Source organism: Ammodytes marinus, assembly GCF_949987685.1.
Source record: "Ammodytes marinus genome assembly, chromosome: 15".
NCBI classification, from domain to species: Eukaryota; Metazoa; Chordata; class Actinopteri; order Uranoscopiformes; family Ammodytidae; genus Ammodytes; species Ammodytes marinus.
In genome coordinates, this window is record NC_137219.1 from 6,409,075 (window position 1) to 6,437,067 (window position 27,993).

At 39.9% G+C, this 27,993-nt stretch overlaps 2 protein-coding genes across 2 annotated transcripts; one reads left to right on the forward strand and one right to left on the reverse strand.

The window, feature by feature from the left end:
• The first annotated feature begins 619 nt into the window (after positions 1 to 619).
• On the forward strand, positions 620 to 19,705 carry coq8ab (coenzyme Q8A-b). Its single transcript, XM_080042095.1, has 15 exons — positions 620 to 822; positions 1,152 to 1,305; positions 3,547 to 3,849; positions 3,939 to 4,005; positions 6,524 to 6,595; positions 6,998 to 7,123; positions 8,064 to 8,149; positions 8,286 to 8,426; positions 10,171 to 10,252; positions 10,381 to 10,474; positions 15,919 to 16,060; positions 16,808 to 16,915; positions 17,012 to 17,077; positions 17,618 to 17,704; positions 19,058 to 19,705. Exons 2-15 carry the CDS (start codon positions 1,171 to 1,173, stop codon positions 19,352 to 19,354), a joined length of 1,806 nt encoding a protein of 601 aa, XP_079898221.1. The 5' UTR covers positions 620 to 822; positions 1,152 to 1,170; the 3' UTR covers positions 19,355 to 19,705.
• A 1,520-nt stretch (positions 19,706 to 21,225) lies between these two features.
• On the reverse strand, positions 21,226 to 27,989 carry LOC307261635 (proton-coupled zinc antiporter SLC30A2-like; the record flags this gene model as incomplete). The annotated part of the gene is made up of 8 exons (XM_080042218.1): positions 21,226 to 21,323; positions 21,722 to 21,856; positions 21,945 to 22,050; positions 24,939 to 25,140; positions 25,560 to 25,713; positions 26,256 to 26,402; positions 27,619 to 27,833; positions 27,928 to 27,989. The coding sequence occupies 8 exons, from the start codon at positions 27,987 to 27,989 to the stop codon at positions 21,226 to 21,228; spliced, it is 1,119 nt and encodes a 372-aa protein (XP_079898344.1).
• Between the last annotated feature and the right edge of the window lie 4 nt (positions 27,990 to 27,993).

Consider the following 27,993-nt stretch of genomic DNA (forward strand, 5'->3'; position numbering starts at 1 on the left):
ACAAATAAATATTAAAATATATACAATTAAAGAATTGATGCAGCATTTTAAGTAGCCCAGTTAATGTCTCCATATAACTTTTATCTTTACAATTGTATGGGTTATATATATTTTGTACCACTTTTTTAAATTTAGTTTTAAGTTAAATCTGAAACTTTGCTTTTTTTTACTTACTTTGACTTTCTTATCTAAAACGCCCAACTTAAAACTTTTGTTTTTTAAGTTTCTATTCTAACAGATTTATTTCACTTTTACTTCGGTTATTGCCCTCCAAACAGATTTTTATTTTATTTTATTTTTTTACTGAATTGATGTTTGAAGGTTTGTCCTCAAGTCCGGCTTTTTCTAGTATCCTGTGAACGCAGCATGTGTGCAGTTCACGGACCGCCCCAGCAGACCATGCAGCAGACACGTCAATCGCCCCACACACACACACACACACACACACACACACACACACACACACACACACACACACACACACACACACCACACCCGCGAGCGATTGACAGTTTGTTCAACCAGTGCGGAAGCTTGTTGATACCATGGACCTATTATTATAAAAGTTGATACTCGGAGCTAGCGACTGGACTTTGCTTCATTGGCCCGTGTTTGTTAGCCCCCCTCCCCGCCACCACCGCCTCTAGGGTCGCCTCGGGGGAAATTTGCATGTCCTTCAGCGTGTCGCGCGCTTCACAGGAGTTTGGCTGTTTACAAGAAAATTGTGTGTCAGTCAAATAGAGGTGTAAGTCGGCTCGTGCAGCAGTTGCACGATGCTTACTGCATGCTCGCGGAGCTGAAAGGACTTGTTTTGTAAATTTGGTGAGTAGAAGATGAATTCAACTATTTATAACCTTTGAATAGTTTGTCATTTAGTCAATGTAGCCATAAACTAAATGTACTCGTTGTTTTAATGTGTTGTTTTTGTTTTAAAAAGTTTTCAGTGCATGTTTTGGCCTTTCTGTTCTCTTATCACAAAGGCAGCCATGTCAATATTCACCTTTTATCAGTATTTGATTAGGTTGTATTTCCCAAGCAATGCTATATTGACATGGAGTCCTGTTTTATCCTACATGCATGGGAACATAAACTGATGGTTTAGACATCGACGAGCCCCTGAACACTAAAGCCTATTACCACCGGCTGTTTAGGTTTAAACAACCACACACCATGACGGGCGACACGGTGGTCTGGAGGGGTCTGACCTGGGTGAAGCAGGCGGCCAGCAGAGCCACGCCAGGCGGCCTGCACAGCACCGGGAACCAGAGGCTGGTCAACTTCCATCACGTCGCTGGATCAGCAAGGGTAAGCAAGCATTGCAAGTATCCAACCTAGATACCTTTATGGTCTGTGTCTGCCACCATCGCCTCAACAACAGGCTACAACAATAGTATGGCGGGGCTGTTGACGATGCTGGAATAGAGGACAAGATAATGGTGTTTTTGTGGTAGAAAACGACCATGGTGTTGTGTCTTCAAAAGGATGTTGTGTTTTGCTTCCAAAACAACTTGTGGACTAATAGTTCTTCATCTTATTTCGGTTTGTGACTCCTTAAAATGACCTTGTAACCCATTGTCAAAGCTTTCATGTGTCCAACATCTAGGGATTTTCACCTAGATATGTTTCTGATTGATTATGTTTACTTGTTTGGGGCATGGATTGGCAACACTGTCCCATATTTCACCAAAAAGTAAAGTTGGATCCAAAAATAGATCCTAGTCTGTATAAAAGGTTTTGTCTTGTGACCATTGAATGAAAAGATCCCAGGGAACTAAAATACAACTAACATCACAGATCTCAGAAAGGCTGAGGCTTTAGAGGAGTGTTATTTCCCTATCTTACTAACGGTTGGTCCTGCAACCAAAACTAAAATGAACTTTGAAATGTTTCATATCGCTCTCAAGATTGTCAAAAAGTCCTGTGTTGTTGTCATGGCAGGATTATCCTGTACCAGAGGGGTTCAGGGCAAAATGTTGTTGTTTGGCTACATTTTTCCACACATAGCATCGAAAAAGTATTGTACAGCTGAAAAGATAAGTTGATTTAACACTTGGTCGATTTTCATATTTTAAGTGATTGTTTAATGAAATCTTTTTGTCCCCCAGAGGAATAGATTGGAATATTGATATATGGTTATTATAAGACAATATTAAGATTTTATCTTAGCACACTGGAGACGGAGCGAAAAAGCTATGTAACAAAATCTACTTTTTATATATAGGTATATTTTTTAATATATTAAACAAATGAGACAAAGTGTTAATTAAACCTGCTATGAGGAACTTTTATATGTTTCTGACAGACTGACACATCCTTTGTTTCCTGAGCGGGACTAAATCAAAGTTTACTTTGCTTCACAATCATCATATTACCATTATTAATCTTACATAGTCACATATACATTACCTCATTGCGATGCAACCTGCAGTATCTCTTTCGATGCTTCCAAAACAAATGCACGTGCTTGCAATCTTTATGACAGCAGGCACTAGTGTCGTAAAAACACTACCACTTTTGTTTAAAGGGACCACTAGAATCAACAGAAACTGAAAGTTCCTTGTACACTTACTGCTGGCTTTAACTTCAGATTTAAAGAGGACCTATTATACTACTTTTCTGGTCTTAATTTCTTGTTTTACACTGCTATAGAGCAACCTGACACGAATCACATCACAAAAAACTATGTAGATTTTCGGGAAGCTCTTTCTCTTATTTTGGCGATCCAGCACGTCCTGTCAACACTTGAGTGTGTGTGCTTCGGCAATCTCCGCTCCCTCCGCCTGTGCATCGGCCATCTCCGCTACCCTCCCCCCCTCCTGCAAACCCCACTCCGTTGTGATTGGTTACCTTCCTTCCGGAACACTTTCAGTGGCGGGAAGCGCGAGCATGGACCTATAAGGGCGCGAGGCAGACGCGAACAGGGAAGTGACAGCATTACCATACATGGAAACATCCGCGTGGTGACTTCACGAAGTTACATGCGACGTCACAAAGTTACAAAGGGTAGACCGCTTTGAACACGTGACTTCTCGACTGAAGTCGAGAAGTCACGAAAAAAAGCGAAAAAAACTTGTGTGTGAATGATATTTAACAAAGGTCTATAGTTTCAGCAACGCTAACATTGGAGAGGGGCCCCCTAATCATATTTCGCTTAGGGCCCCATGAAGGCTTGGGCCGGCTCTGAGTGTGTAGGTCGTGGAGGTAAATCAACAACATGCGATATTTACTTTGCCCAGCATGTTGCGCTCTCACTTTACATGAATATTAGCGTGTGGACCTCCTCGGGCCTTGGGTCTCATTAACCATAACAAATTTGGAGAAGATGAGACTGAGTATGGTGGAGTTAGGCCAACTTCCTGTTTTTTTGGCGAATATTTCAAAATTAGACACTTCCTGTTGATTTTGGGGCGGGGCGTCAAGAGGCTTTTTTGTTTGTACTGTCGTCCCTGCCGTAAAAACTCTAGGAGCCTTTCGTCGAAATGCAAAATTATGGTTATGGTTGGAGTAACACCTACTCATATGAATCACGTTTATTTTTTCAACCAGGAGACGTTCAACAAACAACAGGAAGTCTGCGTGCACAGGGCCACATCAGCAGCACACATCCACAGATATTCCACTCTGGGAGCTTGTTTCAGCGCCTGCTTCGCTGGAAGTGTAAACGGCGGACAGGGGACCTGCGGGGGAAGACCCAGCTCCAAACGAAATCTGAGGTTCCACAGGGACCTGTTCTCGGGACACACAAGGTTATTTAACCAGGACAACTCCACAGTGGGACGGCTGACACCAGAGAACATTGATAAAGCAGGAAATGCCAAGAAAAAAGACGTCAAGCCACATAAGCAAGTGGTATAAACTCATCACTTTATATGTACCGATATGTTTGTTTGTATGTTGTGGTTGTACTTTAGGAGCATTTAAGTTTTCTTTTATTTCAGCTCAGTGACACTGCCAGAGAGAGGAAGGTGCCTGTCACTAGGATAGGAAGGCTGTTTAATTTTGGAGGTAAGTGTGTGTGTGTGTGTGTGTGTGTGTGTGTGTGTGTGTGTGTGTGTGTGTGTGTGTGTGTGTGTGTGTGTGTGTGTGTGTGTGTGTGTGTGTGTGTGTGTGTGTGTGTGTGTGTGTGTGTGTGTGTGTGTGTGTGTGTGTGTGTGTGTGTGTGTGTGTGTGTGTGTGTGTGTGTGTGTGTGTGTGTGTGTGTGTGTGTGTGTGTGTGTGTGTGTGTGTGTGTGTGTGTGTGTGTGTGTGTGTGTGTGTGTGTGTGTTCTCTGACACGTCAGTCATGTCACACCTGCTGTTCCACATCACAGCCAAAAAGGAAAGTGACTTTAGTATTATAATCGCAGTCCTTGTCTCCATAAAGCTTTCAGTTTGATCCCTCAGAGCAGAAAGTGAAATGTCAATATTTAAAGCCGGTGTCGTTGTGCCCTTCAGCACGGCATTTGACCCAATGTTGGCTCCATAGCCAGTGTTAGATTACCGGGCAGGTGCTGTTGTGAAGGTGTGTAGCAGGACACAGCTGAAATGTCCTGCATGTCCCTTCAAAAAATAACACATTTTTCAGATTTTATACAGTTTTTCAACTCCACTGACCTTTTTGGTTTGGTTTTACATTCAGTTCAGCCCTTTAAATCATTTTGTGTGTATCGTTGTCCAACAAATGTGTTGAAATAATTTCCTTCCTCATAAGGAATGAGGAATTTGCAAAGCAGAATTTTTTCTTTCTTTTTACATTTTGAAACCAACATTGTTTTTACATCCATGTTTCCTCTTTCCTCCATTTGCTCACACTTTCTACTGCATTTCTTGGTTCACTATTGAAGCATTGGCAGAAACAGGTTTTACCAAAGACACAACACTACCGAGGGTCAACTCGATCAGTTAATCAATTGACAAAATCTGCAACAATTGTGATTGTTTCAGACATTTTTGAATGCAGAAAACATATTGATTTCAACTTCTTAACTGTGATTATTTAGGTGTTTCTGATACGTTATATACTTAAATGATTGATTTAGAATGAGCAATTTCATTTATATTGCAAATAATAATTTTTTAGCACTTCTGTGTATTTTTTAACTAATGTCAAGCTCTATTTGTTTTATGCAGGCATACAAATTAAATGACTCAGAGTCTGAATGTTAACTCAAGATCATTTATTGTTATTATTTTCTATAAATAGTCTTAATAACATTTTCTTAGCTTATGTCCAACTATTTTGGGACACCAGTTGACAGCTCTGACATTTCCTCTAGTGCAGTAATCACTGGAGAGTCGCTGCTTGATGTCAACAAAGCAGTTTATCTGACTTTGTTTGAAGCCCGTTCTTCTTGAGAATATCTCCTTTTAATATTTTATAGCTTGAATTAAAGTTGTTTATATTTATCCATTCCTTCCATATTTGTTGCTCATAGTTTATTTTGGATGTAGCTGAGGAATCATTAATGACCTCGGCCAGCAGTTCAGCAGAGCTGAGGGAAACGCTGACGTGCTCCTTCACAGCACTCCACTGGAAAAAAATTCGGGGGTTTGCCAGAGTCCCGCCTGAGAATTCAGATCATGTAAAACGTGTCAGCTTTCTTTGTCATCAAAGGACAACACACTTGTACTAATGTCTGCTGTCTTTCTCTGCCCCAATTCACCCCTGAACTCTCGGAGTGTCGCACTGACAAATAAGACCTGCCACTAGTTACTGATTGCTGTTATCATGCTCTTTTGTTATTGCTTTTATCAGCTCCAGAGTCAGGCATTCAAAATTGCAGCGCTCGTGGCATTCATTAGAAATAAAAAAAACGCCCAATTCATAATATTAACCTCACCTTTCAAACATTACCGTCAAACATTACTGACCAAGACAGTTTAGATTCATGTTTATATTTAGCGGTGGGAGAAGTATTTAGAGCTATGACTTCTATTCAAGTAGCAATACAACAGTGTAGAAACACTCTGTTAAAAGTAACAGTCCTTACCTAAATAAAAGTACAAGCATCAAAATATTTAAAGTACCAAAAACGCTCATTATGTAAAATGTCTTATTTTAAATGAATGTACATTACATAACATAATTTGATTATAATCAGTGACGCATGAGTGTGTACAAGCTACAAGTGCAGCTTGTAAAGTTGGGCTTTATTTGAGCCACTTCTGAATTATTATTCTGCTACGTAGCTTAGTTTATTACTTGATTTATATTTTGTATTCATAATCTGAATCCGCAAAGTAACTAAGCTATTCAATAATTTTATGTAAAAATTACATTATTTTTTTCGCTGAAATGTAGTGTTGAAGTAGCCTGGTGCTACCAGACCATCGTACTTCATTTCATTTGTACAGAAGAGACTACTGAAGGGAAAATGAAATTTGGCCAGAAGTAGGTAGGCGGGCGGAGCCAGGCTAGTGTTGAAGTATAAAGTAGGATAAAATGGAAATACACAAGAAAAAACATTAGTTACAGAAAGTATAGTACTTGAATAAATGTACCTATTCACTTTCCAACACTGTTCATATGTGTTTGTTTGTGCAGGTCTGGCGGTTGGACTCGGCCTCGGAGCGATCGCTGAAGTGGCCAAGAAGAGTATGAAACCCCAACAAGAAGGTGATAATGGGAAAGATTAAAGTTTTATTGTTGGTTTGAGTAGTTGGAGTGTTAAGATCGATTGTGTGTGGTGGTCTAAAGAAACTCTTCTTACATTTTATCTTGCATATAATTTAAACAAGATGACAGGATTAGCTCCAAACAACTTGTATCCATTTGTTCTTTGTTTTAAAGATGTAGAAATATATTGTATTATTATGTCAAAAACAACTTGCATAACAAATGCATGTACAGGTTAAAGGTAAATTCTTACATTCCCCATTGTCTAACTAACACTTCAAGACAAGTCATGTTTAGCCAAAAGTTTTCTCAGCTTTAATGAAAAATAACCATGGGCCAAAAAATACATTATCACCTGCACTAAATGAAATGCATGTTGTTGTTGTTTTTGTTGTTTTTAAGGTGATAAAAAGTCCATAATGGCTTCGAGTGCCTTCCTTTCTGAAGCCAACGCTCAAAGAATTGTCCGGACGCTTTGCAAAGTCCGCGGAGCTGCTCTGAAGCTTGGACAGATGCTCAGTATTCAAGGTGAGGTGTCATAAGAAGTGCACTCAGGATATTTGTACATGGTAATGTATATGTACATGTATGCATGTATATTGGAAAAATACACTTTTTATAATATACATATACATTTATACATATATATCTTTTTTTTTCACCTTTTATTTTTTACACTTGAATATTTGTAAGACACGCTGGAAAGTATATATTGTACTGCTTCTGATGTAAACCACCAAATAAAAAATTAAGTATAAGAAAAGAAGTGCACTCAGATGGGAGCGAAGCAACACGTGTAGAAATGTATCCTCAGTGACTCAATGCAATTTGATATTACATAAGGCATGAGGACCTTACACGCACTGCCAAGGCATGTTATGGACCCATAAATTAACATCTGTGAGTATGTAAAAAAAGCTTTCATCAGAGGCCGATCACTAACAGTAAAGTGTCTCTGCAACTTCCCAACGACATCATCGTATTACTGATTCAGAGCCTCTGGCAAACAAACCAGATCCCTTCTCCAACACGGGAAATGTCATCACCTAAAATAAACCGCGGGCCAGATGAACACAATAAGTGCCATTCCAGGCGAGCTATTGTCGGCAGCCGGGGCTAAACTGACAGTACAGTGTGTTGACTTACAGGACAACGTTGATATCCTCTTTAGATGTCCTCGGTCTCATGTATTGTCACAGAGTTAAGCATTTGTTTCTCAGAGTGATAAAACCACCACAAGGTCGTCCAACAACACTTGTTGTTGCTGTTTTGAACGTGTTTCCAGAACCTCTGATGGACTTTTAACATCATTCCCCATGTTACAACTTGTTCCATATTCATATCAATCAGGTGTCTTTGATCATTTATCAATGAGTTTCAGAGTTCAATCATGACCTTGTAAGCAGTAGTTGACATCCCACCTCCAATATTTTCCCCTCGTTTGCCATGTTTTTTTTTTCTCTTTCAGATGATGCCTTCATTAACCCTCAGTTGGCCAAAATCTTTGAGCGTGTGCGACAGAGTGCGGACTTCATGCCTCCTAAACAGATGATGGTACAGTATGCAGAACTGCAGTCTATAAACACAGACTCATTAACAGATCCATTTCAATTAAATTCAAATCACTTAATTTGTGACACGTCGAGTAGCATGAAATGTTTAGATGTGAGCGTTTCTCTTCTCTGTACAGAAAGCCATCAGCAATGACTTCGGCCCGGACTGGAGAGACAGGCTGGAGTACTTTGAGGAGAAGCCGTTTGCGGCGGCGTCCATCGGTCAGGTGCATTTAGCCCGACTGAAGGACGGCAGAGAGGTCGCCATGAAGATCCAGGTGAGACCAGAGTTTGAACACAGAGACTTTTGTTTTTTCTCTACAAAGGTGGAAATACTTTGGAAACCTCTGCCCACACTCTACAACACTTTATAACAGTGTTAAGAAAGGAGTTATACACAGGGGTGCACATAACTTTTTTAGTGAGTTACTCAGGTGAGTACCAGGAGATGGGGTTTGGTACTCACCCCATATGTAGCATTGTTTTAATAAATGCAGTCTTCCTCACTGTCCTCCTCAGTGTCTTCTTCACTGTCCTCGGCTTCAGCTGCTTGTGTTGTAGATGATGAACTTGCTGCAGTCACTGTTATCACTTGTAGCCAGCTGCATTTTAATGGCTGGCAATAGTCTTGATATTTTTAACAGTATTTCATGCCTCCATGCAGATCATCTGATGTTATGAAACTTACCCAGTTTCACAAAGGAGATCCCATTTTCAATACACAACTTCTTAAGCACAGCAGTGTTCTTTGCTCAACCTTTTTGTAAATAAAACTGTAGAAGCTTGACCACGCAGCGATTGAATGTCTCACAGTAAGGAACGTTGCGATCAGCTGATTTTGCGCAGTTCTCCAGTGTGTGTGCGCAGTGCACAGAATGTGGACACGGGAGTCTCCAACCGCAGCCAGCCGGCGTAGTTTTGGCACAATTCCGTTGTACACACCGACGTTGACAGCAGCCCAGTCCGTGCACACAGCGACCAACTTTGTCATCCAGTCATCCAAGCCTGCATCCTGAAAAAGCTTCACAAGCCCGTCTGTTATTGCCTGCGCGATTCGGTCGGCATCCAGTTCAATCAGCCCTAGAAAGTCAGACGTAAACTCTCCGTTGCTGGACACGGACACAATGTAAACGATCTCCTGCTCGGTTTTTGTAGTGTCCTCCGATCCATCAAAAAGCAGCCCCCAAAATTCAGCCGACTTCAACTTGAGTCTCAACTCAAGATTATGGTTCGCGCGATGGCCTCCATTATCCGTGTCCCCCCTTCACGTGAGTGATATGCGCACCCGACATTTACTCCTACCCACTTCAGTAAAGGAATATCCTCGGGATAAGAAGACATGGGACGTGCATGTTTAGCTTTAAGAAAGGCCAGGAGAAAAACATTGCAAAGGGCTTGACACTATATAAAACGCACTGTGGTTTCAGTGCGCTCATCATTCGTTTCGAGCCACGGCACATCATTTGGAGCCACCTTTCGGAAAAAACTATTTTCTTCTGCTCCGGCTCCGTTTGCCTTTTCTTTGCAAGTGGCGTAACGCCAAAGTAGCTGCTCAATGTATTTATTTTTTTCGACATCTTCCATAGCAGTCTACTCCATTGAGTGGTGACAAGATACACGTGTAATTTTGTTTTGATGACCTTATGGTTAGTTACGCAAAAGCGTGGTAGTGACCCAAGTGACGTTACGCATCCCTGATTATAGGTGCGCATGCGTACTTGCGTACCAGTTATGTGCACCCCTGGTTATACAAGTGAATAAATGTTAATGTACCCACTTATCTAAAACTCGAGACCAACAGTAAGGCTTTTAACATAGAATTTTTTTTTCTTAATAATTTCTTCCCATCTTAAATTATTTTCTTTCAAAAATCTTCCTGTGCTGCGACACTTCAACCATGCATCTGGTTCATCCAATGTTATTGTGACATCTATGTCAAATCAAATCTAACTAACTAACTAAAATGCAGATGTAAACAATGACAAAGTACAGCAAATCACAGAATCCCCTCCCTTCTCTCAGTACCCCGGAGTCGCCAAGAGCATCGACAGTGACGTGAATAACATCATGACCGTTCTGAGCCTAAGCAATGCGCTGCCTGAAGGTAATGTTGTTTCGGGAGCAGCTTATCGTTTCTATGTCAACAGCTGCTATTGTCAATACACTTCCATGGCTCCGGCAGCTTGAATGTCATGGTTTCCAGCTCTTCTGACTCTTGCCCTCCTCTAACAGGTCTGTTTCCTGAGCACCTCATCGAGGTCATGAGCCGAGAGCTGGCGCTGGAGTGTGATTACATAAGAGAGGCCAAGTGCGCCAAAAAATTCCAGTGAGTTGTTCACACTTAATCACACTTGCAACACACAGACTGACTCTGAGTTGTAAAATCTTGGAACATCTTTTGCTTTTGCCCCATTTTTAATATGAAGCAATACTGTCCTGCAGCTACTCGTCGTAGTGAGCGGTTCAGGTTTAACAGGATAAAATGACTATTTCACAGAAAAGTCAGAAAAATTAACATAATATGATCTATGAGAATTTATTTAAATGCCCTGCAACCCAAATCCACTAAATCCTTGTAAGTATGTTATTTGGGTGGTAAAATCAGTGCTATTATGTATATGAAAGGTTTTAGGAATATCTGTTAGCCCCCCGCAAACATACTGTCATGTCAGTTGGTCGACCATTTGAATAATCCTGATTCGAATGTTGCCTTAGAGCTACTAGTGCACATTACCACCAGTGTTGCCACAGTTACTTTGAAAAAGTAATCCAATTACTGATTACTAGTTACCCCTTAAAATAGTAATTTAGTTACTCTACTGATTACTTGATCTTAAAAGTAACTAAGTTAGATTACAAGTTACTTTAAACGTTACTTTACAGGTTTTGAAACCCATATGTCTCAATTTAAAACATGCACATATTAAGAATCATTGAAAATATATAAAATAAAGCTTGTAGGCTAGTAGCCTATAGATATAATGTTTTCAAAATAATAAAAATTATGGTTTAAAAAATGTAATAAAAAAAAAAACTTTTTCCCCCCATGAAAATAAATGCATTCCTCCAAAGTGCAAAGACAGTAGCAGTGTCTTACCTGCATCACTGATTACCACTGATTTATTGGACACTCAACATGTCATCAGATGATGGCTGCAATAAAAAAAGATCCATAAAAAGCACTGTGTGTGTGTCTGTTAATGAGTCTACAGTAGAATGGATAATTAGGTGTTGCACAAGTTTGGCATTTGGTGTCAACAGTCTTGAGCTGCAGAGAACAGCAGAGATCAGGAGAGAAGCAAAGGTTGTAGAGCAAAGAAGTTGGGAGTTAATATGTGTCGTTTTATTGACCCTCACTAAATACCAGCGTAATCCAGCCGTAAGTAACTGATAATAACCTTCATGTGTGTAAAATTAGCCATCAATGATAGCAGCCAAATGTACTGTCTAATATCTTTTATCTTTTTTCTTTTTGTTTACCTGCTTCCTCGGCTGGATTATAGTGAGGGGCAATAAAACAACACATATTAACTCCCAACTTCTTTGTAAGTAACAAAGGGTGTGTGTGTGTGTGTGTGTGTGTGTGTGTGTGTGTGTGTGTGTGTGTGTGTGTGTGTGTGTGTGTGTGTGTGTGTGTGTGTGTGTGTGTGTGTGTGTGTGTGTGTGTGTGTGTGTGTGTGTGTGTGTGTGTGTGTGTGTGTGTGTGTGTGTGTGTGTGTGTGTGTGTGTGTGTGTGTGTGTGTGTGTGTGTGTGTGTGTGTGTGTGTGTGTCCCGCTCGTCAGAGGGAGGCGGGGTTTATTCGGAGATTACTTCATGCTCCGTTCTCACTGTGATCACTGTGGCCTTCAGTGTGCGCACGTACTTCTAAAAACTTCTTAATGAAGGATGCACACCTTCGTGCTGTGCGCAAGCAATATCAGGAAGCTCATGCCGATCTGACTAAAACTCAGAGAGATATGCGAGCCACAGACAGACGGACACACAGACAGACGTTTTTTGCTTATAGATAGATAGATGTCTTGGGACGTCACGCGAAGGATCTCCGTTCTGAAATGCATTGGGACGGCCATTAGAAAATTTCTGATTCGAACGTTGGCTTACGTCTCTGTCTTGGGACGTCACACGTTCTAAAAAACAAATCTATACAATCTCTCTGGTGCCGCGCAAGAGATACAGACTGTCTCTTTGCGCCTGAACCTACACTCAAAGCCCCGTCTGAGCGAAGCAGCGCGTACCCCGGGGAAACACTGTGATTTTCATGTGGTTTAAGACTAAATGATCACCGGGGATTCCTGCACGTTAACGTTGCAGAGGGGACAGGATTTTGCGATCCGATTGTGTCCCGAGCCCTGATACACAGAGACATGTCTCCAAACTGAACATTACGGAGGCAGTGTTGGTGCGTAAAAGGACAGCGCAGTTGGCACAACGCCTGCCACAGCAGAAAAGCCACTGTAAGTCGATCGCTGCGCCGATTCATGCCTCTGACACGTCGACTCGCAACATAATGAGTCGAGGCTTTGAATTCATTGCTGGGGATGTGGAGCTCTTTGGCCATTTCCCGTGCCTCTTTTTCCTCTCGACACATCGTTCTCTATCCAAGCGCACACACCTCTGTCCCGGCCGCATCTGAGTGCGCAGCCAGTGCTCCACCCGAAAAAAATAAAATAAACACAAGTTGGACACAGGCCCTTAAGCTGATGATCGCTCTGGTAACGGTCAGTCCATAACTGGACGTTGAATATTAGACCCCGACTATAAAACAACCCAACTTTTTACGACCTATTCCCAGGGGTCTTATAATCGGCCCAATAGGCCTACGGCATGTGTCACCGCTGCATGTAACAATATTGCTGATGGTGCATTTTTTTTTATCAATGTAGCGAGTTATTATTTAAGTGCAGGCAGAGCTTCTTTTTTTGTCAGCACTCCCTTCTGAGAATATGTTTCTGCGGCTATGCCTGTAGCGTAGGCTACTTCAACAGCGGGTCTCCACACTGTTGATCCGTCTGGACAACGTTAGCCTGCATGCTTAGGATCCAACTGGCCGGCTGGTTTGAACTCATTTTATTGTCTTTTCTATATTTTACGAGTTTACTCCTTGTGCTCTTAATTCAAACCGCATATCGCATCAGCTCTCGCGATGAGAAACATAACCAGACTCCGTTTTCTCTCTCTCTCTCTATTCCCACTCCTATCCTCAGAAAAATCTGATTTTAAAAATGCATATGCCTAAAATAGATAGCGGATTTTTTTGCAAGTTAAATGGGAAATAAACTAATAAGAGATAACAATAAATATGAGACAGAGATATTTTTATATATTTTCATTGTGACACTGACACCTGTTTCAATTAAATAGGTTGCGGTTGTGGTCGGAAAAAAATAGCCTATAACTAATTGCAAACCTATATAGGCCTAATAATAATAAGTTAGGCTACTTTCTGCAAGTGATGTTGAGCTTGCGCTCTCAGCTGTGCCAGAGCATTCACCGTTGCTAGGGAAACCAGCTACCGTCGCTGCCCGGTGCAGCAGTGTGAACTGCCAGTCAGGCTTGTTGTGAGCATGTGCAGCATTTTCAAGTTTGCGTCTCGTTGTGTGGTGAATCTTTGGTCTGAACTGGGCTAAACCTGCTCAGCGCCGTGACTGAGAGAACGTTCCCTTACAGAACGTTATTGGCCACGCCCACACCACCCAGCAAAATGTTCTAGACAGCAAAAAAGCAGTTTTTTAGACAATTTTATAATATTTATGAAAATTAATTTTTAATTGGATGACTGTAAACAGCTTATAGAGAAACCCAACATTAATGTAATATATTTGTCTGTGGGTTGCCAGGGCCTTTAAAGATGAAAGCGATTTATTTATGTTAATATAAGTGTGAAATCGCTCTTTATTCGTACAGTGATCACTTGTATAGTGTGCGCGTTTCATAAAGCCGATCTCTCAGTCACTCACTCTGCATGTAATCGGCAAATACATTTTTCGGGGATCCCGAAACTGGTATCCAATCACAAGAGAGAACGCTACAAACCGGCACCCGTCTCACTGACGGTGCACGTGCAGAGCAACAGATGGGTTAATGTGTATGCGCCTACAATGGCTGAGCAGGTAAATCCTTCCCAATGTCTTTTTTTAATGGTTTTTATCATGTTTTATCACACCTATGGTTCTGAGATGATGCCAGATAACTTGCTGCTTGAAGACCGCAGTGCATTAATGTGGTTAAGTAGGGACGAGGGAGGGGACTGCTAACTGCAGTAACTGACAGGAAGTTAGCTAAACTGACCATTCCGCTTACTGAACCTTTAACTATTTTTCTACCTGGCTAATCATTTGGTGACCCCCTAGCTTAACCTCATGACCCCATGTAGGGCCCTGACTCCCACTTTAGGATTTGATGCTATAAATAACAGTTAGTGTGACATAACACAATACATTATATCGAAGTGTAATGATGACCTGGCAGTCTGTGGCTGCTCTTTGGTGCTAGCGAAGCACTTTTTGATGTTGTGCCACACTTCCAAGAATTCCCTTATGTTTCCAGTACTGTTAGATTTTTTTCCTTATGTTTTGTCTTGATGCAGTTTTTGTTTGAATAGGTTCTTCTGTTGCTGTTATCACTTCAGTCATGGTGGCCCCTGCAGCTTACAACAAGTTTTTCCTATGTTTTAATTCAAACAATCCCATGTTTTCCAAAACATACAAACCCACCAATTCCTTTGTTCATGAGTTTGTATATTTACATTGATGTATTTATATTGTGGACATAATGTACATTTTAATTCATTGTTAAAAATCTATTTATTCCGTTAATTTTCAATTAACCTACATTATGACAATAAAAGTGGGATCTCAGAATTGTATTTATAACGAAAATAAGGCACAACAAAACAATTGCCATTTGATTTAGAATACAATTCATAAAAAAATAACAGAAAACCCCTTTGTGTTTTTGCTCACAAATGACAAACCTGTTTCACTATTACAATTACAAAATATGACAGGGAAAATCTTAAATTAAATCGACAATTTCTTAGTCCCAGAGAAGGTCATTATATTGAATCTATAGTTTTCATTTGCAAAAGGTGTGAAAACCTTTCCCATCACAGAGCACAGGAGAAACCTACGTATAAGGATTATCAACAAAATGTGATCTTAAATGGTGACCTTGGCTTCATTTGGTGAGAGTTAGATGAGAAGATCAACACCATTCTCAGCTAGCATGGCTCTGTCCACATGTAACACAATCTGCATATAAACACCCTCTAAAAACAACTCACCAATGAACACGTTCATTAGTTTAATCTGTTTAAAAGTCAAAGTGCAAAAAAAACTTTTGTCAAGGCTCCGGGACGTGCATGAACCCAGAAAACTAATTGTTTTTATTGTTTGTACAACGTAGACGGATTAAACATATTAAATACAACAGGTTATTTATCAGGCTCATTTAGACCATGGCAACAGTCATTGTTTTTATAGAACGTTTGGGCAGAGAACTGCCGTGATTGGTTCAAAACACTTGGATGTGTCATGAAAACAAGAGCATAGCCCGCCTTATCTAAACTGATTTACTGTAAAGTTTATCAACCTTAAATGACAATATCTTTACATTTGGATTGCTTTTTGGATGCTTACTGTCATGCAACTAACTACGTATATAGTAAGAAGAATTTTTGCGTTAGGGTTTATAGGGGCTTTAACTTATTAAGAGCAAAGTACCAGGATATTTTGAACCTCTGTAATTTTTTAATTGTTTTTGTCTGTCAGGGAGCTGCTGAAGGATCACCCGTTCTTCTACGTGCCTGATGTTGTTGACGAGTTCAGCAGCCCGCACGTCCTCACCACAACACTGGTGCCGGGTTTCCCTCTGGACCAGGCCACAGACCTGCCCCAGGAGCTCAGGAACGAGGTAGGGCCGTCGTGCCATTCACACCTGTATGCTGCCAAAATATGAAGTGAATATGACTCGCTGTTTCAATCGCTTTGAAAGAAGAGTGATGTGACTACTTTAAAACCCAGAGGAGTCACCTCACAGATCATCACAGAGCTTAGTTTAATCAACACATTTCACTTCTGATCCTTCTCTGTCCTTCACTTCACCATGGTACCCGCGGGGTCTTAAAAGCATTAAAAAAGCACACATTTAATCATCTCAAAATAAGGCCTTAAAAGTACTGAATTTCACCAATAAAGTATTAAACTTTCTTAACAAAGTGCTTACATTTTTAGATAGGCCTTTTGTAGAATAATAATTGGAGCACTTATTGATATTGTTATCAAGAGTTTACACACACACTGCTCAAAGATATTGTTACAGAATATCAATGTGATTATCTTAATGTGAGTTCATAATTAATGTTCTTTGTTAGAGTACTTTAAAATGTGTCAGAATTTCCCTAATACCCTTCCCAAGTTTGCCCGTATGGCCTTAACTTTGGTATTCAATTTCATTTTAAGTGGCATTAAAAAGGTATTAAAAGTCTTAAATTTAACTTTGATATCCATGAAGATACCCTGCACAGATCATCACAGGGCTTAGTTTAATCAGCACGTTTCACTTGTGATACTTCACTGTCCATCACTTAACACTAGGAGGAGCACTGTTTTACTCCTGTCAAATGCTTTTGTTCTTTTTTCTCCGTTTGCTTCTGCTTAGATCTGTGAGCAGATCCTGAAGTTATGCTTGAGAGAACTGTTTGAGTTCAGATACATGCAGACCGATCCAAACTGGTCCAACTTCTTCTTCGACCCACAAACTCACAAGGTCAGTTCAGTCTTAATCGCTCCACATGTGAAACTGTTTTTCACAGTTTTCCCTCTTTGTCACTGAGGTCGTTTTTTTTCTGTTCCATGTCTTCAGGTCGCGCTGTTGGATTTTGGAGCAACCCGAGGATTCGACAAGAGTTTCACTGACATATACATCGAGGTAAGAAGCCTTAGAAATGAAAAAAAAATAGATAAAAAAGGAAGGTTTGTTTGTACAGTTTATTGTGTTATTATGACACATTTTCATGTTGTTATAAACCATTTATTTAGTTTTACAAGTACCTTTATCATGTTGTACCTCTCATTGATATATCTTCTTGTTACAAGCACATACAGACTTATTTTTTGTTTAATTACAAAAAGATACCAGCATCTTAGCTTACAGAAGCTAGACAAATAGACAATGACTGTTTAGTAAGGATTGTTTTAGTTTTATTTCATGTTTGTGATAAAAGTATCATCCACCGACATATACCGTTTAAAAAAAAAAAATCCAGATCAACATTTTGACACAAGTAATTATAGCATAAAAATTGTTAAACCGCAAATCGGCTAAAATGTGAAACTAAAAAAAAATATATTTTTTAATTCTTTGTCATGCTGGCAACAATAAAATGCCAATGATACGACTATAATCCTTAGCTGTAGTCACATGAAAACATATCATTAGCTGAAGAATGATGACATTCGCCCTCAACAGGTCATTAATGCAGCTGCAAACCAGAACAGAGAAGTTGTCCTGCAGAAATCCAGAGAAATGAAGTTCCTCACGGGATACGAGTCAAAGGTAAGACATTTATCTGAAGCCCAGTGGTAGAAGAAGTACTCAGATTTAGTGGGGAAGAAGCATAAAGCAAGATTGTTGGAATTATGATATATTCTGTGTATTTTTATCACTTGGAAACAAGAATCAACATTTATTCAAGTGGCATTAAGTGAAATGTATCGACCTCTACTGGCACTTGAGAGGAACTGCAACAACAGTGACAGAACTTTTATTTCCTTGTTTGTAAACTTCATTACAAACCATACAGAGATCTTCCATGTTACGCTTAACATTACAGAAATGTGGTACTTTTTATAACAATATATTTGTCAGCCATTTTAAAGATTAAGGTTTTACACACAAAGCATATAAGATATGATGCTTTGTATGATTTAAACTACACATGAAGCCACTTTGACCATTAAGCTGCTTCAATAATATTAATTAAATATATAATAATACAACACTTTGAAAGCATCATTCTGTACAATTGTACTGTTACTTGTGATACTTTCACTTGACTGTGGTGATACTACTTTACCTATAAAATAATATTTGTACACTGTAGAACAACTACTTTTATTCTTCCACCAGGACATAAAGTAAACAACCATGTGTGCAGATGAAAGGTGGGGCTGTAAATAGAGCTGTCACACTACATTGTACAGAGAGTTTTTGTTCTAAAATAAACAAATGAAAGGGAGTTTTGATTGTCGGATTAATGGATGGCCAAGTACCAACTGAAATCGGGCACCGTTCTGACCTTGACCTTATTATTGTTGCTTTAACACCTCTGTGTTTGTGTGGATTGAATTACATAAAACAGTTGAATCGTTGAAATGTAGAGATGCTGGTAGGCAGATTATTATGGAGCCAGGTAAGCTTTTACAGTTTTTCCCCAATCCTTTAAACATATTTCCTAAAACTGCAGCTCAACTTCACAAAACTATAAACACAAAACTGAAAAGACTTTAAACATTAAGAGGAATTTTGGCAACTTAGACAAAATCAGGCAGACCGGAGCATCCTGTGTTCCCTGAACGGAACTAAATCAAAATCATATTACCATTACCATTATTAATCTTACATAGTCCTGTCGCATATAAATACATCACCTCATTGCGGTGCATCCTGCGGTCTTTCTTTTACTCTCTTCCAAAACAAATGGCCGCACCGCCAGCACACGCTTGGGGGCTGATGTTGTAAAACACTACCGCTATTGCCCAAAGGTGCAGAATCAACATAAAAATGAAAGGTTCTCGTAGCTTCTTTAAACAAAAATAAAAATTTGCGTATAGTTCCATTGTTTGTGTGTGTGTGTCACAACTGTAACATGAATATAAAATGAGTCTATTTCCCCTTTGTGTCCAACAGTCGATGGAGAACGCCCACGTGGACGCGGTGATGATCCTGGGCGAAGCCTTCAACTCCACCGAGCCGTTTGACTTCGGAGCACAGAGCACGACAGAGAGAATCCACAGCCTCATCCCCGTCATGCTGAGGGAGAGACTGACACCGCCGCCAGAGGAGACCTACTCCCTCCACCGCAAGATGGGAGGCTCCTTCCTCATCTGCTCCAAACTCAAAGCTGAAATCTCCTGCAAGAACATGTTCCAGGAGGCCTACAATAACTACTGGAAAGATGGAGGACGCCCCGAGCCTACGAACTGAAGCCAAAGTTGTTGAGTTTTTTGTCCAAAAGGCATGTTGAAATATTTAACTCTAACATTCTTTACCTGTGAAGATATTATTGTGCAGACTGGGGCACATTAAGTCCCAGATGTTTTGTGTTTTTTTTTTTTACTGTGGTCTGCTCTTCAAGTAAACTTATAAAATATAAATAAAAACAATTTAAATAATGTCTGCCTGTAAAGAACAATGTAATATATATGTGTGTGTGCTTCTAATTCCATTTCGACCAGGAATCCTTCATCCACACTAACATGATTAAAGTAATGTGTGAAGATTTGTACGTAAATGTATAACCTGATCATTTTGTGTCTGTATATGGTTTGAGGAACTTTATTCTGTCTGACCAGGATTTGTCAGTTGAAATAAATTGACTCTGATGTTGCAAAAAAACAAACCAGACGTTAAGACTTTACAATAAGGTACACAAAAAAAAAGAGTAGTTACCCTTCAAATAAGAGTAGTTACCCTTCAAAATAAGAGTAGTTAACCTTCAAAATAAGAGTAGTTAACCTTCAAAAAAAGAGTAGTTAACCTTCAAAAAAGAGTAGTTAGTTAAAAAAACCCATTAACAACTCTTTTTTTATTGTAAAGTGTTACCACTTAGACTTAGACTTACCGGCATCAAATATTTGTAAAATTCTGATAACGCACATGTATTTCAAAGCCACAACCACAATTCACAGAAAAGGCTCCAAAAAATATCTGAATCAAACGCAGGTGAAAAATAGTTTGTTACGAAGCCCTTAATGTACAAAGAGGTGATGTTTTTTTTAAAATCTTGTGTGCACATTGTTTATCCTGTGCGCGCACGATAACCTACTATACATTCATATGCGTCTCTAACGACTTGAGATGCACAAAGCCAACATATAAGGGAAATAACTCAGCAAATCAAGTTTTATTTTAAGCTAGGAATGTCACACATTTCCATAAAATAAATACAAATATTCAAGGACTTAGGTGCTCTGTAGCTTGGAGCACTTTTGTGAGAGTGAAATATGTCATGACAAAAAGGCAACAATATTATACAGATTTCATCAACCTGTTTCAAATACTGTCGGTGTCAAGTCATGTGTAAACAAAAACAGTCATTACTCGGCTGTATTCATACAAGTAGACAACATTTATAATAGCCTACACAGGTAACATTCACAGTGGTATATCGGGTGGGTCTACTATAAATGTATATCTGATTTCATGCTTGTTCACAAATAAAAATACAGTATATTGTTTGGCCGTTTACCCAAAATATCTCAGTAGAACAACAAGTTAAATTCTGACATCTGTAACAGCTTGAAGATCATCACATTTCCGCTTGATATGGAACGTCATATTTTATGTTACACACTTTAAAAGGGATAGCAATTCAGTATCTTTTTCAAGTGGGCTTGAATGGGTACTTAGGCATAGTTAATGTGTTATGGAGTTGGCGATCAGTGCAGTTACTATAAGGAGTTTGGGGGAGATGTCGCTGTAGCTGAAGTCAGCCTTGTACTGTTGAAGAGGGGCCAGAAAAAAAAACTCCACAGTTAATTGGTAATTGTAAAATTGGTCTAAATTTGAATTCTGAGTGGCATTAAAAATTCTTGAAAAGCCTTATATCTAACTTGCCTTAAACTTAAGGAACCCTGTATAGAACACCTGAGTGAGGATTACTCAGAGGTGTAAAGACCGAAACTGGCAGCCTTACATTATAAACGCAAACATTGTGGGAACAAACTCCTGATATTAAAAGAAAACAGTTCAGTTGTTCCAATGGCCGGTGGGACGGGGGTGAGTAGGAGTCTGGTGAACTACTCTCCCTTCTGCTCCATTTCCCCCCCCGTTTTCTCACAGTCTTGTCGTAACGTTTAACGCTCCACCTGGATTGTGATGCTGGAGAAACCAAATTCAGAGCGCAGGAGTTTTGTCGCCTTCCTGAGGACGGTCTGTGTATCAGTATCTTCCTCTGAGGAAACACACACACACACACACACACACACACACACACACACACACACACACACATCAAGGTTGGAAACCTAGAAACCTCTTTTTTGATAGGGCACCTGGCTAAATCAAAGAGTTAGAACTACTGAAATAGGGTTGATGTAAGATAAAAAGAATAAAAACAGGACAGACTTTTGGTTTCCCACCTTAACGGCTTGTTCAAAATAAATAAAAGTTATATTCTTCCAGAGAAATAAGGTTTATAAATAAAATGTTTGCAGAAAACCTGAATAGTAGAAGATCTGTTATAATTGTCCACTAAGGTATTTAATTATCTTGCTGTTGTGTGCACCACATCCTCTATACCCACGCTCTGCGTGTGTGACAGAGATTATCTGTATTGATTCTGCCTCTTACCTGCGACCACGTGGACAGAAAGCAAAGAGCGCGTCATATTGAGGCTCCACATGTGCAAACTGTGAACAGACACGACACCTCTCACAGACAGCAGGCGCTGTTTCGCAGCGTCGAAGTCAACATCTCGAGGAGTGGCTGTAGCAAAGCAAAGACCCAATCAGAAAATGCACACATTAAAAATGATAAAGTCAGAATAAGGCATATGGGAAAAAAGTGCATTTACCCTCCATTAATAATCTGAAAACCTCCTTTGTGACTGGAAGTGTCGTTCCAAGAACAAGGATGGAGAACAGGAACGTGCAAATGGGATCTGCTACTTTATATTCCGGCTGTGAGGGACACAAAGAATTCAAACAAATGATTATAAAACCACACAATAATTAAAGTGTCATGGTCTGACAGTCTGCACAAACCCCATGTGATGCTCTAGACTTTATAATTGACCCATTTGTTTATTCATCTTGAAAAATAAGTTGGTTACACCCAGAACAATTAGGAATAAGAGGCCTTTACAGTACTGATAAAGGGATTAAAGGATAAGGCTGGTGTCCTTTGTATGTTCTTCTCCTTTTTGTCAACAAATGTCATGAGATGACCACAACATGTTCAAAGATGTGTCAGTCCATCTCTCAGTAGTATAACTTCTCTTCTCAGACTGGCGCTTAACATTTCAGCAAAGGAAAATAGTGAAATTGACTATTTTGAGCTATGGATTAATAAATGTTTGATGCTCGAGTGAGTGTTTTAGTAGTAAAGTAATATGTAACCCTATGGCATACTGATGTGTTTTTTATTGTTATTTGAACATTAATATGTTTTCGTGCAGTGAATCAATATAGTTTACACATTATATTAGTTTAGAGAAATAGTAGTTTAACAAAAAAAAATATACTTCTAAGCTTTTGAAAAGGTTTTCATGTTCTTTATCAGCACACAGTTTCGTAAAGATCCCGCTCCACTCACAACCACCTGTTAGAACATTACTGGATGACAACTGAGCAATCTGAATCGACAGATGAAGTTTGTGATATGCTGTTTGAAGCGAGTAAATGCACCACGAGTTAAGTTTAAGATGGCGACTTGCTCTAGGACTTAAGTCTTTATTGTCTTAAGCTGTTGTACAAACGTGACATGGTGCCCAAAAGGGAGAATCCCACTTACTTCCTCCTATAGCAGGAATTTGCCTTCGGGACTCACTCAAATTGGAACGACTGGTCTTCATTGATATGTACAGGTTGATGCTTGAAGTTGCATTACAAAGGGTTGTTTTTAACAGCCATCCTATTAGCCCACATCTGTGATTTTCATCTGATTTAATGCTATATGTTTTAATGTGCTGTCATTATGTTTTATAGTTTTATGATTAATGTTTTTATCTATAGTAATTTTTATTTTGTTTTATGATCTGATTGTTTATATTGTCTGTAATTTTGGGATTGTGGGCATCATTGGAAAAGACAGCTTGCTTTCACTGGCCCTCCCTAAATAAATAAAGGTTGATAATAATAAAATATAACATCAACATCAGATCAAAATGTACTTTTGTCTAGTAGGCTACTTTGGTTTCTGTCCAAATACTTTCAAAGCTAATGACATTCCCTTCAGCCTCAGCTGTACTTTGTATTTAGTTCTAACTAACAAATAAGATGGTGAACATGCTAAACTTTATACCTGCTTAGCATCATTAAAGGATGAGTCCGCAATTCTGGAGAATGCTTTCCATTGTTTGTCAAAGTAAGTGAACATCTCCTCACAATCTGCTTCCTGTACGTACTATGTGGGCCCTGAAAAATCCAGTGTTAATACAACGCCTAGGCTCTGTAAATGGGCATTTTGCTAGCCCTTCACTTACAGTGGAGGAAATAAGTATTTGATCCCTCACTGATTTTATAAGTTTGCCCACTTACAATGAAATGAACGGTCTATAATTGTAATGCTAGGTTTATTTTAACAGTGATAGACAGAATATCAAAAAGAAAATCACATAAAAATTTTTTATAGTGAAATATAGAGTGAAATAAGTATTTGATCCCCTATCAAAACATTGCTTAGTATTGGTGGAGAAACCCATGTTGGCAAGTACAGAGGTCAGACGTGTCTTGTAGTTGATGACCAGGTTTGCACACAGCTCAGGAGGATATTTGGACCACTCCTCTTTGCAGATCCTCTCCTAATCTTTAAGGTTTCGAGGCTGTCACTTGAGCTTCAGTTCCCTCCACAGATCTATTGGATTAAGGTCCGGAGACTGGCTAGGCCACTCCATGACCTTAATGTGCTTCTCCTTGAGCCACTCCCTTGTTGCCTTTACTGTATTTTTAGGGTCACTGACGTGCTGGAAGACCCATCCATGACCCATTTTTACAGACCTGGCTGAGAGAAAGAAGTTGTCACCTAGTATTTCATGGTACATGGCCCCATCCATATTTCCTTTGATGCAGTGAAGTCCACCTGTCCCCTTAGCAGAGAAACACCCCCAGAGCATAATGCTTCAACCTCCATGCTTGACTTTGGGGATGGTGTTATTGGGGTCATAGTCAGAATTCCTCTTCCTCCAAGCATGGCGAGTCACTATGATACCAAATAACTTGATTTAGTTATAATCTGACCACATCACCTTCTCCCAAGCATTCTCTGAGTCGTTCAGGTGCTCATTGGCAAACTTCAGACGGTTCTGTACATGTCCCTTCTTAAGCAGGGGGACCTTACGGGCACTACAGGATTTCAATCCATTATGGCATAGTGTGTTACCAATGGTTTTCTTGGTGACTGTGGTCCCAGCTGTTTTGGGATCATAAACAGGCTCCTCCCGTGTAGATCCGGGCTGATCCCTCACCTCAATAATGTATATATTTTTTTAATGTGATTTTCTGGATTTTCTTTTTGATATTCTGTCTATCACTGTTAAAATAAACCTAGCTTGAAAATGATAGACCGCTCATTTCTTTGTAAGGGGGCAAACTTACAAAATTGGTGAGGGATCGATTAGTTATTTCCTCCACTGTACATACCCTTCATTGAGTTTACACAGCGTATGGTGTGTGTATAAACACTGGATTTTTCAGCGCACACACACAGTACGAACAGGTAGCAGATCATGAGGAGATAATCACTGATTTTGACCAGAAGTGTTTTCGTCAACAAGCTTTCTCCAGAATAGCTGGCTCCACCTTTAAGTTAACATTGACCTTGCCCCTTTAGTGTGTTGTCTAGCACTGACCCAGGCGTGGATGATGGCTGCAGCCAGCAGGACTCCCAGACTTTGCACCAGATCTCCCACCACGTGGATGAACGCCGCCTTCACGCTGGCGTTGCCGTGGCCGTGTCCATGGTGACGCTTATCGCCCTTCAGCTTGCCTCTGGTGGGAAGAGTGTGACTGTGGCCGTGTGAGGCCCCGGACTGATGGAGAATCAGAACCATCCTTAAATAGACAAAGAGAAGTACAAAAGTGATTTTAGAGAACAAGTGCATCTGATCACTGATGAAGAACACTCCTGATGCTCAGTTAGTCAAAGAATCACTAACTTTATTTATATTGCACTTTTCATCCACAGCGAAGGCAACACAAAGTGATTCACAGAATAAAGAGAATAAGACCAAGACCATTAAGGGCTTGAAAACCAAAATTAATTTTGAATAATACAGGTTGCCAGTGAAAAGACTTTAACATTGGTTTGATGTGGGCTTTCTTTCTGGTTCCTTTTAAAAGCTGAGCAGCTGAATTCTGCAACAATTGTATTGGAGCTATATTCTTTTTTGGGAGACCAAATATAGGCTAAGAGCATTGCAGTAGTCAATTCTGCAGGTAATAAAAGCATGCAGAAGTGTCTCTGTACTCACAGAATGTTGACCCCGACAGCGCAGCCGGAGGTTATGAGCATGATGTGACTGTCTATGTCGTAGTCTCCGCCACTGATCCTCTGTACGGCTGAAACCACCAACACCGCTGTCACAGCCCAGATAGACATGACAGACAGCAACATGCCCAGGATCTCTGCTCAACACAACAACTCAGAGTCAAACGAAGACACAGACCATTTATAAATTGACATTAATTCAGCCATTTATTAACACTACTGGGCAAAAGTTTTAGACATAGCCCCATTTGAAAAAAAAATTAAATTAAATTAAATGACATAGCCCCATATGACCAATAGTTTTGAAATAGAAACAGTTTAAGTCCAATGAAGTAATGTACATTTCAGAATCTACAAAGGTCCTTTTTTCGAGGGAAAAAGAATGGATTCACAACTTGCAGCTTTTCTGCAGCAATGGAAGTAAATGAAGCCTTGAAAGTTGGTGCAAACAATTGGTTGATGACTTCTGAACTCTGTCTGTTTAAAAAAGTTGTTGTTGTTTTAACAAGAACAACTGTAGAGTGTAAGCTTGCCCCTATTGCTAAAACCTCCAATTTCTCATAAAATACAGCGGACACAATGTCAGTGTCTCCTGCAGTCGAATGTTTACATTCAAAAACAAAATAAATCAATATATTTGTATAATGTAAAATATTTATTTACAGTTGTTTAATCTGACCTGCTCGATGCCAGCCAAAGGTCATGGTCTGTGTGTGCGGCCTGGAGGAGAGCCACAGGGAGAAGATGCTGATCAAGATGCTGCCGAAGTCTGTCAGGAGATGAGCTGCATCTGTCATGATGGCCAGACTGTGGGCAGCATATCCACCTGCACAGAGAATGAATCATTTTATTTTGGTCATACAATATAACAAGCTTAAAAATGTGTGCGTGAAATCAACATACATTTATACATCAATCCAGCAGGTAGTAGCAGGGGAGGTGGGACTGAATCTTGTGTTGACAAAACACAACCAACAAATGCGTGGAGGCGTGTGTGTGAGGGGTTAGGATGTGACGGCAGAGTTTAAATCCCTGTGAGTCAATCAGATTTTTTTTTAATAATAAACCTAAACGTTGTGTTGTTTTTTTCATCAAACAGCATATTTTGGTTTCTGCTTCAGATCTTTTTCACTTTTATTTAGGCTTTACATCCAGCTGCTTTTAAAAAAAAATTGCTACAGTTTGACGATTGGGATTTACTGTAGCCTACATTGTACAAAGGGTCCAAAATTCTTAGACCACTAGTGAAGATTTGTATTTTGCATTGTATTCAGGTGTCCAACTCAAGAATATGTAAAGTTATTCTCCCCACCATGTTTTACTGTGGGGTTGATCCTGTTCGTCTCCTCACATAGGCTTGCTCCCTTCTCTGACTGACTGTACATATCTAACTTGGACTTATCGGGAAATGGGACTTTTTTCCAGTGATCAATTCCTAGTGTTTGGCCCCCTTTATCACCTGAGAAGAGTTTTTTCCCTCAAAAAAGGTTACGTTGTTCAATGCCATAGACTTGCTTGAATTTGATTGCAGATTTTGAAATAGAGAGTAGTGTAGAACCTTAAAAATGTCTTCTTCTTTTTACATTACATAACAGAACAATAATGTATCCTATGCCTATAACCAGTGTTGGGGACTAGGGAACTACATTAAATTAAAGAAGTAGTTTAACTACATTTTGCAATAGCTTGATGGTAGTTCAGTTACATTCACATAGTGTTTCAAGTAGTTCAATTCCTTTTTGTTGTTGTTGTGTTTAACTAAGCCTACTGAAACTACAAACATTTCTGGGCCGTAAAAGGAAAGACACGAATTTACAGCTGCTGAAGTTCGATCACCAGATAAGATAGAACATCCAGAAATCGAGAAATGTGACATTCCTTGCAATTGTGTCCTTGTGAAAAACTTCTTCCAGTTGAAGTGAAGTCATTGGTAGTTTTTCCATGCTATGCTTTCAATGGAGCTTCAGCGACACTGTTTTGCCTATAACTACTGAAGCAGGGGGAACACATTAGCCTATAACGACGCTTCGTCTTTATCTCACCTATCACCTCTCCGGTCATGAAGACGAGGCTGACAGCACACGCGACTAAAAGCTTCCGTTTGGCCAACCGTCTCGCGGCACTTTCAGCGGTTGACAATGTGTCCGTCTCCCTGCAGAGACTCTCTGGCTGCCACAGGCCGTCCACGCTGCTGACGTCATCACTGGACTCAGTAGACGACGGACAGTCCGAATAAATGTCTTCTAGGGGACGCGTCCTGAGAGGAGACAGAGCTATGAGTTCCCCCTGTTTCCTGAATCATTTAAAACACTTTAAGTGGTTAAATATGCAGATTGTAATTCAAAACGCACCTAAGAGGTTCCAAGTGAGTCTCAATCAGGTTAATCTTCTCCGAGTCTGTTATTAAATCCATATCC